Consider the following 15,838-nt stretch of genomic DNA (forward strand, 5'->3'; position numbering starts at 1 on the left):
ACCTCCATCTCCACCTCCATTATTTCTCTAACAACACAATTTCCACCTCCATCTTCACCATCCCCATCTTGGTTGCTACTTCAACCTCCTTCAGCCCCGTTCATACTTCTTTCTCCACCTCGGCTCAACTTCAAAACGTGGCGGAGCCGCCACTATTCCGGCAACGCTCTAACCCCCTACTTCAAGCCGTCCAAACCTCCGCTACAATCATCCTTCCTCCATCTCCACCTTCACCTCCACCATCTCCATCATCTGAATCGAAAACGTGAACAGATCTGGAGATTCAGAGCAGTTTATGTAACAAATCTAGAGATTCTGGGCTGTTTGTGCAAGTTTTCACTAATTCTTACAACACATATCAATAAATCCTAAAGAGAATATCACTAAAATGTAATGAGAATATCACTAACCTGTATTGGTTTCTAGTTTTTATTTTAAGAGTGGTTTCTATTTGATCATGAGTATATATATATATATATATATATATATATATATATATATATATTACTCTCATTATTATTAAAAGAGGTTCTTTAACAAAATAATATAGAAAAAATCATATGAGAATCTCTTTAGAAAGATTAGCTATCATTATTAGCTTAATTAAATTTAAACTAATAAATCATTTATATATATAATATAACATAATTTTAATCATGTAAACAGTATATATAATTAGTAAATATTTTCCTACTAAACAGATAGAAACATTAGTATATTAGAACTAGATATATTTATTATCTAAATTACAAATTGCTCAATTAAGAGTTCTCAATAGTCGAAAACGATGAGGACACGAGAGTCTAAGCAATTTAACGTAAACGTAATACTTGAAGTTGCCAAAAAGAAAGAAAGAGAGAGCTAGGGAGAATGCATGAGTAGATATTAATCGAAGAATAAAATATTTGAGTGCAACTGACTGACCACCATCTGTCTACCTATTTCTTTTTCTATATGTGTATGGAATGTAAAATGTATCTCTCTTTCTCCCTCAAACAAACAACCGCTTGATAAAACATATATACCCACTTTTTCTCTAACCTCACAAGCTTCCAAACAAAGAGAATTTTGAAAGAAAGTGAGATTCGAAATTAGGGTTTATTCCATACCTCGATCTGTTGACATCTTATTATTGTCATTCATATATTAAACAGATCCATGTATTAAAGTTCCCGGTCAATGGGTATAGCTTTGCCTCTTAATTCTTCTTCTTCTTCTTGTAGCTTAATCTCTGGTATTCTCGAAACATGTTGTTGCTACTGCTAAGAACAAACCTTTGCCCAATTTCAAGCCATGAAAGCATTCATGGATGAGCTCAACAAGTTGGAAACAAGTTGTAGTGTCAGTTACAAACTTACAAGTTGCGAAAACAAGAGAGGTCGTAGGATTAATACTATTAGAGCAATATGACCATGTTTCCTCCGACAGCAACGTCTACAACTCATCATCATCAGAATTTTAGTAGTTATACAGGTGAAAACAGATGCTACGTTAATGCTAACAGTACTTCTAGTTATGGTGTTTATTTAAATCAGAGTATTTTCGGCGCTCATAGTCTCCTTGAAGAGGAGGTACAAGGGGAAGAAGGATACGATAATTTTTGTTCAAAAATAATTAGTGGTGATCCTCATCAAACAGCTTATTTAGTGGGATCTGCGTATAGTGATCAAGTCATGGGTGAAGAAGACGAATCGAAAACCGAGACAGCGGAAATGAGTAAAACGAATGATCGTCACGGTGAAGAAGCCGCGGGGTCGAGCTCCAAGGATTTGATTAAAGATATTAATCCTCTCGAAGATGAACAAGGAGGAGGAGGGTGGCTTCAGTTGAGTATTGGGAGTCACAGGGAGCCGACGACCGGGAGTAGTAGTGATTATCAGTATCACGATGACGACAACAAACTTGTTCAGACGAGGGGAGTAGAGCTTGATTTACTTGCTAATTCTTCTTCTATGGTTAACACTGAGGCTAAAACTAGTAATTTTACACAAGAATCCGCGGTTCTGATGAATAGGTCGTCAGCTGCAGCAGCAGCGTCTTCGTCTACTCAACAACAGCAACAGCAACAACAACAACAGTATTACTATTCTCCGGTGTTACCGCCCCGCCCGAATAATTTATTCTTGCAACACTACTACCCTCCTCCGACGACCACGTCACCTCATTACCCTTTTAATCCTAATTATCATAACCAACAAGATGTAGGTACTTATCAAGAGTACAACACTAATCATCAGTACTGGCCGGCTTTTAGGTCATCATCTTCGTCTTCGTCTTCTTTGTTGCCTCCAGGGGCTTCGTATTTGTCTCGGTTACCCTTTCAGCTCCACGGTACAGCCGCGGCTAGTGGAGGAGATTTTGCTCATCACCTGCCACGGTTCGATTTCAGAGTCGTGGATCCTCCCAGAAGGCCTCATTCCGGTATTTGGTTTACGCTACAAGCTTCTCACATTCAGTAAGTATATTATAATTTCGAAAGCTATATATAAAATATACCATCACTTATACTATATATAAATACATATATATATTTATTCATCTACGTACTCATCACTTTGTTTATTAATGCAGAGCCAAAGAACCATTTTTGCCGCAGATACCTAAGAGCTACTTAAGAATCAAGTAAATCATTAATCTTCTATTAATCACTTAAATTCTTTTTTTTCCCTCCTTCAATTATAAATTTTCTTTAAAAAACTGCAAGATTAGTTCTCTTCTGGAGGAAAATTAATTAATTAATTAACAATTTTACCTTTGGTCAGGGACAGACAGATGACGATTCGACTGATAATAAAGTATCTGGTTAATAAGCTGAGACTGGACAGCGAGGCCGAGGTACGTATCCTATACACCCCTATTGCATTTTGATTATTTGAATTGTCTCTGTAGAAATAAAAATAACGAATGATATGATATCGATCTATGTTTTTTATCGATTGTTCATATATATAAATTTATAGTTTTAGAGTAAAAATATTTGCAAGTATCGTGTTGGCGGACATACATATATGGGTTGGTAACATGGTACGTATAAGCAACATGAAAGAAACATGAGAACAGAAATAGGCGCTCTCTTACTTTTGCAGCATTAGGCAACATCAAAATTAGGTGTTGAGAGTTAAGTATGGAGTATATACATAATATTACGTACGTCCACATATATATATATATATAGATAGGGGTGGGTTCTGGTACAAACTTACAAACTTACAAACATTATGCGTTCAACATCTATATAATTTGAGTTCAACATTCTTTTAATATATTTTGTTGAACATCGATTAAAATTGTGTTGGAGAAGTACATAAACTAATTTTTCAATGTAAGAACTAAGTTAAACGTATTATATAACTAATATTTATGTTTTTAAACCCTACCTAAACCCTAGAGGTATAGTTTAAGCATCTGTATAGATATATTCAACACAATTATAATTAGTGTTCTACACCCGATGTTGAACCCCAGTTACAAATCTGTTGAATGCACGATTTATTTATGCGTTATTTTTAAAAATTATGATGTTTTTTCAAGAATTTTCAACATGGATACGTTTTATAACTAAGGATTAACACAATGGGAGAATAAAAAAATTCAAAAAAAAGTTTGTAAGTTTGTAACTTAAAAAAGTTTTTATTTGATCTTATCCCTATATAGATATTAGATACATAATATATGTGTACTGATCATGTGTGCGTGTATGGGCTTATATATAGCCTACCAATTATATCATCCTATCAATTATATATTCATCAACACACCTAATTAGAATACCAGCTATGGAGGTTTTATAAGCTAATCAAACTTAGAAATCAACCTGTTAAGGTAATTGACTGCTTTATTCCTCAATCCTAGGTAATCAGGACGGCCTCATGTGAGTGTGTATATAATATACAATGGTTTAGAGCGTATAGAGAGGTTTGATAGATATCAAAATTCAAAATTAATTTTAAGATACTGAGTGAGAAAACTACTGAGGTTAATTATCAAATGGATCATTTATTCCAGCCTAATCTATCATCCGCATCACATAAATCACTCAACAGACTAACAATTGCATGCCGTTAAATTAAATAAAAAAAAGCATTATAGATAACTTTTTCCGTTAAGTTGAGGTCACGTGGCGCTTACGTAGATTGAAGGAATAAAATAAATTTAAACTTAACAGATAAACTAAAAATAAACTAAAAGAAATTCCTACAAGTAATGTATAACGAATTTCTGAGATATAGCTCTATTCCAAGTCATTCCTTGCATTTATGCTTGTTTTTATATTTTATTTAAATTTTGCAGCTCTTAATTCTTTGAATTCCAAAAAAAATTAGAAAGTAAATAAATCAAATATAAAAAAATGTGACAATATATTTTATATTAATAAAACTATAAAGTAAATAAATTAAATATAAAAAATGTGACAAAAGATTTTATATTAATAGAACTAGAAAGTAAATAAATCAAATATAAAAAAGGTGACAGAAGATTTAATATTAATAAACCTAGAATATAAATAAATCAAATATAAAAAATGTGACAAAAGATTTTACATTAATAAAGCTAGAAAGTTAAGCAATCCCGAATACACTAAGCAAACTTATGTTTACTGGGGAATAAAGTGATGTTTACTGTGAAATGAAGTGAAGTGGAATATACAGTCAGCAGAAGTAACCGTTATTTTCCAACCTCAACTGCTTCGGTTAGTTTTTTCAATTTGATTTAAAGGAAGGTAACTATTAGTGTGTTGAGTGATTTAAGTGAAACCAAAAATTTAGCAATGATATACAAAGAATACATTGGATTAAAATAAGTGATCCATTTGATAATTAACCTGAAAACTACGCTATCACCCTCTAATATTGCTTTGTTTTAGTATTCTTGACTAGGAATTTTTCCTCATTATATTATGGATTAACGGTCCTTCCTTAATAGTTCCGTTTTTCTTGTCCTCTAGTAAAAGTACAACTTTTATTCAATTACAAATTATATATTATTAAAATTTTGTGTAATTATTTATAAGAAAATATTTACAAATCTAATATGTCAAAAATATGAATAATTTTTGGAACGAAAAACACGGAAATGAAAACAAGAATATCCCAATAAATGAAGTAAAAATGATGAAGTAATATTCAAGTGGTCTATAAGGGCCGCATATCATGTGTATATAAGGTCTTTGGTTTAACTTGTTTATTACAGGTTATACTTATAAACGTAAATTAAATTTGATTTATGTGTATATATATTTAAAATTTATTAAGTATAAATTATCTTGTAAAGTGATTCTATGCACGGTTGTAAAATCAAATTTTCAAAAAAACAAATCAAATTTTGAATTTTTAATTACATTCTGACTTATAAGTGAGAAGTCGGCTTATAATTTCTTTCCACACCAAATAGTATAAATAAGTTATTTTTGATTTATAACCTGAGAATAAGTGTTTGCCAAACGGGTACTAATTTTGTTGTTGGACATTAAAATCTCCACTAATTAATAATAATCAAATTATTGATAATTGTAATAAATTAATATTAAATTATAAATTTTAGTACCAATATAATAGCGATAATACATATTTCATCTCCATTTAAATTATGTTAATATATCATCATTATTATTCCTATTATTATTATTATTATTATTATTATTATTATTATTATTATAATTATTATCATTATTATTAAAAGTTTTAATATAGTATTATTAAAATTTAGTCACTGTGTAAATTATAAACCGTATCATAATATGGTATTATATATTCCTTTTATCCTAAATATGGCATTATATGTTGTGAGATGAAACTATTGGGATATTAAATATTAAAATTTATTATATTATTAAATTTTAAATTTTAAAAAATTCAAATAAATATTTATAAACAGTACATACATCAAATTAAACATAAATTAGTATAATATATAAGCTAGTTTGTATGCAAATGCAATCATGAATTCTAAGAACAATTATTGCCCCAAAATCATGCGGGAAAATAACAAATCTATTTATGCTCTAATTAACTTAAAGGGTGGGAACATTTTCAAAAATAAGAAATTCTCTCAAATAAATAATTTAAATGATAAAAAAGAGAAGATATCACTTCAGTCTTCTACAATAATAAGAGAAACATAGCTATATTTATTGAGGATATTATTTTATATATTTATAATTATGGATGATGAGTATATATAAATTTTGAAAAAGAGGTTCTTAGTCACTTAGGGGAGACTAGTGATTAAATTGTAGAAGTCATGAAACAGAAACAAAAGTTAGTATTTCCAGTTTATTTTAGGTAATTCTCAACTTATTACACAAACACTTATTATACAAACAGTATCAAATGAGTGCTTTTAACTTATAAATTTAGAAGTGGGATTAAAAGCATTTGCCAAATACCACTTTAATTAAGTTATTACAGCGGGCCGTGTGTTCATGCCTATAATGACATCATCAGTGCATATTCTTTGCTCCCTACTAGCGGCTAGGCAGTACTTATCCATGAACGTTTATAACCTGAATCTCCGTACATGCTTAAGTTCAAGGCTCCTTGAAATTATTAATTTCTTAAATTAACCAGGTGAGGAACAAATTATATAATGCATCAATATTATTATAATATATATACAGTGTATTTATAACTTATGATATAGTTCAGTGATATCAGTACTGTTACTTTATTGCAAACTCGTTCTTAGTCTAGGGTACTTCCTAAAATTAGCCCCGCAATTCATTTAGGAGTAGAGTTAGTTGTTAGTTGTTACTCATTCTCGACTAGTTATTAACTGTTGTTCTTAAAGTTATTATCTGTATATCATCATATCGGTTTCTTTCGAAATTCATATCCATATTAAGGAAGTATGAGTATTTATTTAGTTTATTTTAAACTAGTACTACTATTTCTCTGAGAAACACATAGGTACGGATTAGCTATGTGTAACATATAAATTTCCTTGCTTATACTAATCGAGTAGCAGCCTATATGAGGCTTATGTAAAACCCTATTTTCTGTTATGGTGCAGCGAGTGTATATAAAAATATAAATATACAGCGTTTTTTTAACTGTGTGTGCCCGACCAGCACAAAGAGCGTTAACACATACAAATACATACATAATTAAACTGATAATAATAAGGTAATATATACTAATCCCTCCTACCAAAATAAATCTGATTGATTTGGCAGTTGGACATGATTCTGTTATAACTTCATTTATGTTAAGTGACTGATTCTTCTAAAACCTCAAGGTGTTAGGAAGAGGGCTTACCAGGATCATATTCTAACAATTTCATCCTTAAAATTTTAATAATTTATTTATTACATAAAATCAAATTATTATTTTAAAAATGTATGTGATCCATCATTTGACCTAAAATAGAGTTGTGGGTTAGTATTAATAATTAAATGTGGTCCGAATCTTGTCGTACCCAAAAATTATAAGTAAAAATATAATTGGTAGTCGTAAATCAATTGATTTGATCATTGCTGTATATTGGGTTGGAAGTGGCACGATGCGAAACTAAAAGAAAGCGCACAGAGGTTGATTTGTGAAGATGCATGATTAGCAATAGGATACGTGAGAAGCATGTCATCGAATTGATTAGCTTTGTTACGTGGGTAGGCCTGATTTCTTGTTTTTAATATCACCCCCTCTGCAAACTCAATCGAGTGCATTGACTTTTACATGTTTAATTTTTTATAAGAAAAAGGCTTTCTTCAATTTTGGATTATACTGGCCGAGCTAACGAGCTAGTTGACAATCCTGATCATTGCTGGTTGGGTTTTGTTCTCCTTCTTAATTCTTTTTAGGGTAAGAAATCGAAAAAAATAAGAACCGCTACTTACACGCCCAATCATTTCTATCATGTACAGCTAAACGGGCACAAAAATCCTCACGGACACCTGTCGTAATTGCTAATCGACGTCCCAGCATATATATATTTTCCCATTATAAAGAAACTGAAATTGTTTCGTCATGCTTTTGCATGTCTCTCATCATCAACTTATTCCACTTTCACACCAACTTTTGCTCCATGTCTAAACGCAAGTGGAGGGGTGATTATGAAATTCAAAAAGAAACTTTCCATCTTCATATCCATATGGATCATAAATAATAAATTTATATACTAATAATCATGATTATAATTAACAGTTAGAGAATTAAATTATCTGCTCGTTATTAAATAACTGTTTAGTTAGCTTTTTTATTTTATAAATAAATATATAACAAACCTCTAAAATTAATTATATAAGTAGTTTATTTATATTTAGCTTTTTAATATAAACTGTTACTTAAATATCATAACTATCAAAACTGTTAAACACGTTCACCAGTATCATTCCTCAACCAGATACACGCTCACGACTCCTTCCGTTTGATATATGATTATATACGTGGTGGAAAAGCAATACATGCATGCGAGATCTTACTAATTCATACCACAATCATTCCAAGTTGTTGAATAAAGTTATGATATTGCGTACAGGTATAATACTGTGCGGTATGTGAAAGGAATGTGTTCACTATTAAATATTTATGCCTATATACAGAGTCGCTGATATTATCCGGAAAGGCCCTTGCTATATTCTAATTCAGCTGTCTAAACTGTACAGTCTGTACACCTATATGTACAAGAAAGAAATAGTATGAATGATGTAGGTGAATAAATAAAACTGATATTTACTAATAACGTGAGAGCGTCGTTGGACCAAATTATTGATTAAGATAATATAAAATATATATACTAAATCTTTATGATTATATTCTAAAAGTAAAATGTTATCAGTCATATGAGAACATTTCCTATTATATAGAATTCTTAACTAAAATAATAAACAATATCTTAAACAATGAGATCACTCATATTATTAAACTATGAGATGAACTTACAACTAAAATTACATGAGATTCCATATGAAGTTTATTATATTCGAGGTCCTTAATAAATTAAGGTTTGGCAGGGAGAGAATAAAAGCCGGACAAGGTGAAGAAGACGTGCATGAAAAAGTTGCTGTGACGTCCAATATGATGCTTACATGCATGTATAATTAGCTGTTGCGACATTTGATAGCTGACATTTATTCCTTTACACTCAGAGCATGTATACTACATATATCTTTTCCCTGCGAGGATGAGAAGGACATGTATTATGATTTAACTATTTAAAAAAATTTGGATTTCATTTCACACTATTAAATAATTAATCCAAACATTTATGCATGTTTTGATGTTGTCATTCTCGTTAACCGGACTTAATAATTATGAACCAACCATCCTAACGATAACTTAACATTAAACATCAACGCTAACGAGAGAGGTTGGCAGGAGAAAATATAAGTAGGATAGGTAATAAAGTGGCGCGACTTGTGCAGATTCCTCGCCGTTCTTTTTGGATCCGCCACCTTTTGTAATGACATAATTGGTCATCGGCCTTTTTGTTTGATGCCTACTTTAGATAAGAGATGTGTATATTACTATCAAGTAATACTATTTGATGGTATATTGGTATAATGGTATTTATCAAGTAAATGGAAGTCTATGGTGTAATGATTCTCCCTTAAGATTAAAGGCTTGGCGGGGCCAGGATCATAATGATTAAATCGGGGGCAATATTCTAGGGTTAGTGTAAACATGCAGATACTTTAAAGTTTAAAGAGTGGGCGAGAGTTGTTGTAGATAATTTGTAGAAAGGGCACACAAAATCATATTGAACGTAAGCTTGCATGTGACGGAGCATGACTTCAGTACTACGTAGGCCTCGTTTTCAATTTAAGTTTCACTTTTAGTACAGGAAAATTAAACATGCAAAATTTTATGTGCGCTTACGCAAGGACCAAGTACACACCTTATGTTATGCATATACTTTTAGTATATGTTTTACTCTTTATGTTATGCATATATGTGTATCGATGCTCATTTAGACTTGTTTTTGAATTGTGATACGATGCTCATTTAGACTTATTTGTGAATTGTGATTGAAATCACTGCTGCAAAAGCTACTTTCAACGATAAAATTAGATCATATTTTGATTGTATTAGTGTGTGTGATTATTCAGTCTGCCATGTAAAATTGTCGAAATGAATTTTTGACTATATTAATATGTGTGATGTACATGTACTCAGTCCTGATCATGTAAAATTTTAGAAATGAATGTTTGTCCTTGTTTATACATTAATTTGAAAGTAGTAACAGAACTGTAAAATTGTTATGCATGGGCCTGGAATATACAAGTATTTAAGAACTGATTGTTTGATGGCAAGAACAGATAGAGATAAGATGCAAAGGGCAGCAGCTAATGCCATATTTGACGTTGCAGCACGTAAGAGACAGCATCTGGAATCCCAGGGACTCCTCTTCCTTTTCTTCTTCTGATCAACTTCAGCATCATCTTATGGTCCTTCACTATGGTCGGACCTCTGCTTAATTATTAATTTCCTCTCTCTCTCTCTCTCTCTCTGGGGAAGCTCTGCCTGCTTCAAAAGAGATCAAATATTCCCCAGTATTTGAGAGACCAAACTTGTATCACTATATAATCTTAACATTATTACATTCTACTCTTGCTTTTTCGTGCATTTCCAAGTCCCTTTTTTTCTTGGAGACTGGCTGGCTTTTAATTCTTACATGCCTCTTCCCTTCTGCTTTTCTTGTACTATTATTTACTTTGTGAGATCGTTTGCTAATTTTTTTTTCGGAGTATTTGTTGTGTTGATATTTATTATGCACTGGCTTACTGGTTTTTCAAATTTCTCAAATTTAAATCTCTTTTTAAGTAATGGTGAATTTCATTAATCCAACAAAACAGTCTCCACCAGATATGTAGATATGTCATGTGCTACCTGTTAACTTGATTCCTAACAAAATTGATCCACTTTTTAAAATTTAAGCTTTTAAGAGCTTGTTTATTTGGTTTTTCTCTTGATTTTAAAATTTATTATCTGTATACGAACAAAATTTGTCTCTGATTCTTCTGCAAGAAGAAAAATTTTGAATACTCAAAATTGTAAGTTTATCTTAGATCTTTTCACAGTATGAAACCAATGGGTATGGCATGCATGAACATAGTAGTTCTTGATCAGTGCTCAAATTTTGGGCCTGTTATCATTCTTGCCCCCTATTTAGTTATGCCAATTTCGCAGCCAGTCAGTAGCCCATTTGCTAAATGTTTATCTTTCATTTAAACAAGTTCTTTTGTATGGCCTTTCATTTTAATTTTGTATAGTAAGAGGTACGTACACATAATAGTATAACATGATACGATTATAATACACTAAGGGGCCGTTCGGCCAAATTTACAAAAAGTGACAGGATTAAAAGTGAAAAATAAATAAATTAATAAAATGTTTGGAAAAGAATGGAGAGAGAAGCTGGCGTACTTAACTTCTTGAAAAAAAACTTCTACTCATTCACCCAAAGAGATCAAGATAAACAGAAATAAGAAGTGGAAGTTATTTCTGTAAAACAAATCGTGGCTAAGTTTGGGGAATAGAAAATAAAACAATATAGAGAGTCGCCACCGTGTCCAAGAGTGAAGAGTAAAGGTGGAGGTTTCAAATAAATATTTGATTTTATATTGAAAAATATTTAATTATATTCTATATTTGATCGTTGCCATATATAATTTTTATTGACCGGGAACTCGTTTGAGTAAATTTAAAATAGTGACTTATGACGTGTAGTGATTTACTGTGATAAATGCTTGCTTTAAATTGTTTGTTTGGATAATTTTGTATTATATGTGACTTGTGGCTCTTATTTTTTTTAAAAAAAATGTGACTTGTGACTTACCGAACCCTGAACCTGAAATCCCGAACCAAAAACCCGAAACCCGGAACCCCGAATCCCCAACCCCAACCCGAATCCCTACAAATTTATATACATATTCTTTGAGTTCTGTCATTTTATCTAACACCCTTTATCCCCCTCTCGAATTCCTCGTTTTGCAGTAATCAATCGATTGAGGTAGTCAGCATTGTACATCATGACTAAGTTTTCTTAATCTTGAAAAATAGTTTTACAACTTAAATATTTGTTAATAGTTGTTTTATTAAATAATATGGTGAATAATATGCTCTGTTGTCTTTTATTGGTTATAGGAACTGAGCAATCATGTAAATTTGTTGCAAGCTCAAGTGGCAGATGTGCATAAAAGATTAAGGTTTAATTTTGAAGAGTACTTCGCTTTTGAATTCTTTTTATTTTGTTCCACAACTGATATGAGTAGCAGATAATAATGTTTGTTGTACATATTTACAATTTGTTATGAAATGAGATTATATATAGACTGGTAACTAGTAAGGCTAAAACAGAACTGCATTTTTACTTCATATTCTGGAAACTAGAACTATATGCCAGTAGCAAGTTGATCTTGTACCTAGAGGCTAGAACTCATCATTTTTAGAGGGGCTTTTTTTCTCTTCAGTTTTGCTTAAAATAGATGATAGAGGGATCTACATGTCTATACTTTCTGATGGTTATTCCATGCTTTATAATATTTTGAACCAGTTACGTGCATTAGAACTACATTCCAAAGTACTTCTCAAATTAAAATAAAGATAAGCATAAACATGGCATAAACAGGAAGACATTACTTTTTTCCTCAACTAAAAGAAAGAAGACAGACAATACTTTTATGCATATTGCATACTAAAAGGATATTATGTATTAATAGAAGGGATTTGTTTATGGAAATCTGTCATTAACATCACATTCTATGTATGCATCTTCCTCATGACCTTTTGTCTTTCATGCTAGCTTTGAGGATCAAGTAGCTTCAGCATTGTCGTAAAAGATTATTCTCTACTTTCTACATATGCATAACTCTCTCAAATTTTCTTGTATTCTTCTACAAACACTTTCTCAATTTCCAAATAGATTATGAGGGTTGGGTGGTAAAAATTTAATATGGAAATGCCTATAAAGGAAGTGCATCTACTTTGTTTGGTTTCTGTAGTCTTGCTTTTCATAAGAGGTGAGAAGTGCCTGGCTAATAAGTACGTATTTGTTTTTACCAAAATTTGCAGCGTTAAAAGCCAAGCCTATTTAATTTCTATAACAATGGAGTATGTGTTTTTATGTATGAATATTTAGTAGATCGAATAGATGAATATCGAATAGAAAGCAAAAGACAAGAACACAAGCAATTTTGGTGACGCGGAAAACCCCTTGTAAAAGGTTAAAAACCGCGGGTGGGAATGTCCCAGCCAAATATCCACTATAATAACGTAACATCAGCTTACAAGTATGAGAAATACATGATACAAGTATAAGAAGATGTTGTCATCAGCTCCAAAGCAGTTCACGTCCGTCAGCAATATGCACCCGTCGGCAGAATGATTTTGGGGAGATGAAGATGTAGAGCTCCTTTGATAGAAGATGAAGAAGCTTTGCTATCATATGTTAATGTATGTATATGTACGTGTACTGATTTGTATGATCTTAAGCTTGGTTGATGCTATATGAGTGATATGGGGTGGAAGATGAAGTTGTGGGTATGTAGAAGTGTGTAGATGATATGTATCACTTGTGCACATCTCTTTTTCATGAGTATTTATACCCCCGCAACACTTATGCACGTTCCTAGGTTGTTTCTCCACATTCTCCACTTACTCCTATAGTTTAGGGATAAAGAATAACCTCCTCCTAACTCTTAGGATCATTACAAGACTTATTCTTCATGCTGTTACGTTCATGTCGAGTACCTTCACGTCATGTCGAGTATCTTCACGTCATGTCTTAGCCAAGACGTCGAGCATCAGCTTTGTGTGTAGCTTAAATATATCTTTGGAGAATGATTAATTAGCTTGTAATTTGATGATATAATTACTCCCTTAACTCTCATCAAGACGTGGCTATATTGTAGGATCATGATATGGTAGTATTTATCCTTATCTCCTATTTTCCCTCCATGTGCATGTTGAGTTTCCTAAATTAGTGTCACTTATCCATTCTCCAATTTGAATAACCTCCTAAAAAGGTGGGTAGTTGAGACTTAGTCTCTTGCCCTATCAGCCTGCACACGTCGTGTCGTCGGTACTTCATGTCGTGTCAGTACACTTCCCGTCATGTCCTGACGCCTGTAAAATCTGGGTACAAACAATAGCCCCTAATTTTATTGGGTGGAGGCATGCAGCCAATGAAATTACTTCTTGTACACTCCGTTTTCCTCAAACCATGGCAAATAGGAACACCGATGCTATGTTAAAATACTAACGATTGCAACATGTGATCATGTCATGTCGATTTGTCTTGTTCGCTATTGTCTTGTATCGAGTCTCTATCTCGTTGTGTCGTTATAATGTTATCTCGAGTTGTCATCGTTGTCCTAATGATGAAAACATCGACGAGTAGCTGCTTTGTTGTCGTCAGTTTCACGTTCTAAGATGAGAACGCTTTGTATTCGCTATATCGTAGTTACCTGTAGGCTTGGACACAATTACAATCAGTCCCGAAGTATTAACATGTCAAGTCGTGACGTTGCTTTGCGTCATATTCGTAAAGCCCCTTGTAGATGTTTTCTGACAAGTGCAAGATGTCGTATATAATCTTGTGATTGTCGGCTGCGTATTTCTATGTGTTCGTGGCTTGAAATTGTTTCATGTGACCCCTGAAGTGGCCGTGACGTAATGAATAGGAGTACCAACACGTAAAGTGTTTCGAAACATGTCTTCCGTTCGTAATATGTAATTTGTAGACATAATGTGTAACTCGTCATCATATGGTGATATGTTGTTTGTAAATTAATATGTCACTTGTAATTATAACGTATGACATGTGGTCAATGCAATATGCTGCGGCACGTGTAAGTGATGACATGTAAGAATGTATGTTGTAATTCATGTGTAATGTATTCGACCAAGGGTCGTGACTTGTGTAATAGTGTGGAGTTTTCGTCGACATGTATCTAAAGTTGTAATATGCGTAATTGTAGTTGACAAATATATTTTTCAAACATTGATGCACGTAGTATATGTATTCGACAAATATATATATTCTATGAATATATAATTTTCAGACGTTGATGCATGTAGTATATGTATTCGACAAATATATAATTTTCAAACGTTGTTGTATTCGACAAATCTGTTTATTTTCAAACGTCGATGCATGCATTCGTAGGCTAGTTAAAAGGCCTTTCCCTCTTGAAACTTAGCTCGTAATTGTAATTGTGATTACGTAATGTTTAAATACATAATGTTGAAATGCATCATTATTCGTGGCGTCGTAAGTTATTTGTGTAATGTGTAGTGTTGTCGTCACCATCATTCGATAATGATCAACCGTAGTAGGATGGGTGATCAGCCCTCCTTGTCTAATAATATGTATCTAAAATATACTCATGCAATATCATGTCACAATAAATATCATGATGAAGACGTCAACTTTAAGCAGTTAAACATGAAGACAATTTGGAATAACTTGCATAACATATTTCAACACACATATCTATCAAGTAGAGTAGCAAGTCATGTAAGAAACAAGCACATGTGTCATTATGATTAGATCATGAATCATTCAAGCAAACATTCATTGGAAGCATGAAATATCATTTAAATAGCATAAGCCCAAGTAGAGATCGTAATCAACTTATTATCATATTGCTAAAGTCTAAGAGAATAAAGAGGATGAATTTACTTACATGTAATAAAGATTCAAATGTAGTGCGTTCGAGCCCCTGAGGACTTGTAATTCGTAATGTATTGTTGAATCAGATTGGAGACGTCGGACACTTCTAGAGGTGTCAATGATTCACGTCATGGTGTTGACCGTCATGTCCCATGTCATCAAGCTGACCTTAATCAACTTTTTTGGACTTGTCGCAACAAGTAGTCTCTTTCTGACTATTTCTTCTATG

At 32.3% G+C, this 15,838-nt stretch overlaps 1 protein-coding gene across 1 annotated transcript; it reads left to right on the top strand.

Moving 5' to 3' along the window:
• Positions 1-925: 925 nt before the first annotated feature.
• LOC108195314 (uncharacterized) lies at positions 926-10,559 on the top strand. Its single transcript, XM_017362272.2, has 4 exons — positions 926-2,455; positions 2,572-2,622; positions 2,763-2,835; positions 10,253-10,559. Exons 1-4 carry the CDS (start codon positions 1,407-1,409, stop codon positions 10,409-10,411), a joined length of 1,332 nt encoding a protein of 443 aa, XP_017217761.1. The 5' UTR covers positions 926-1,406; the 3' UTR covers positions 10,412-10,559.
• Positions 10,560-15,838: the final 5,279 nt, after the last annotated feature.

Source organism: Daucus carota, chromosome 7, assembly GCF_001625215.2.
Source record: "Daucus carota subsp. sativus chromosome 7, DH1 v3.0, whole genome shotgun sequence".
NCBI classification, from domain to species: domain Eukaryota; kingdom Viridiplantae; phylum Streptophyta; class Magnoliopsida; order Apiales; family Apiaceae; genus Daucus; species Daucus carota.

What these genes read in the sequence shown, in the direction of transcription:
- LOC108195314 (XM_017362272.2), top strand. Translation starts at nt 1,407, where the DNA reads ATGACCATGTTTCCTCCGACAGCAACGTCTACAACTCATCATCATCAG. An exon ending in AAGAGCTACTTAAGAATCAA is followed by an intron (nt 2,623 to 2,762) that starts GTAAATCATTAA and finishes ACCTTTGGTCAG; the next exon opens with GGACAGACAGATGACGATTC. An exon ending in GACTGGACAGCGAGGCCGAG is followed by an intron (nt 2,836 to 10,252) that starts GTACGTATCCTA and finishes TGGCAAGAACAG; the next exon opens with ATAGAGATAAGATGCAAAGG.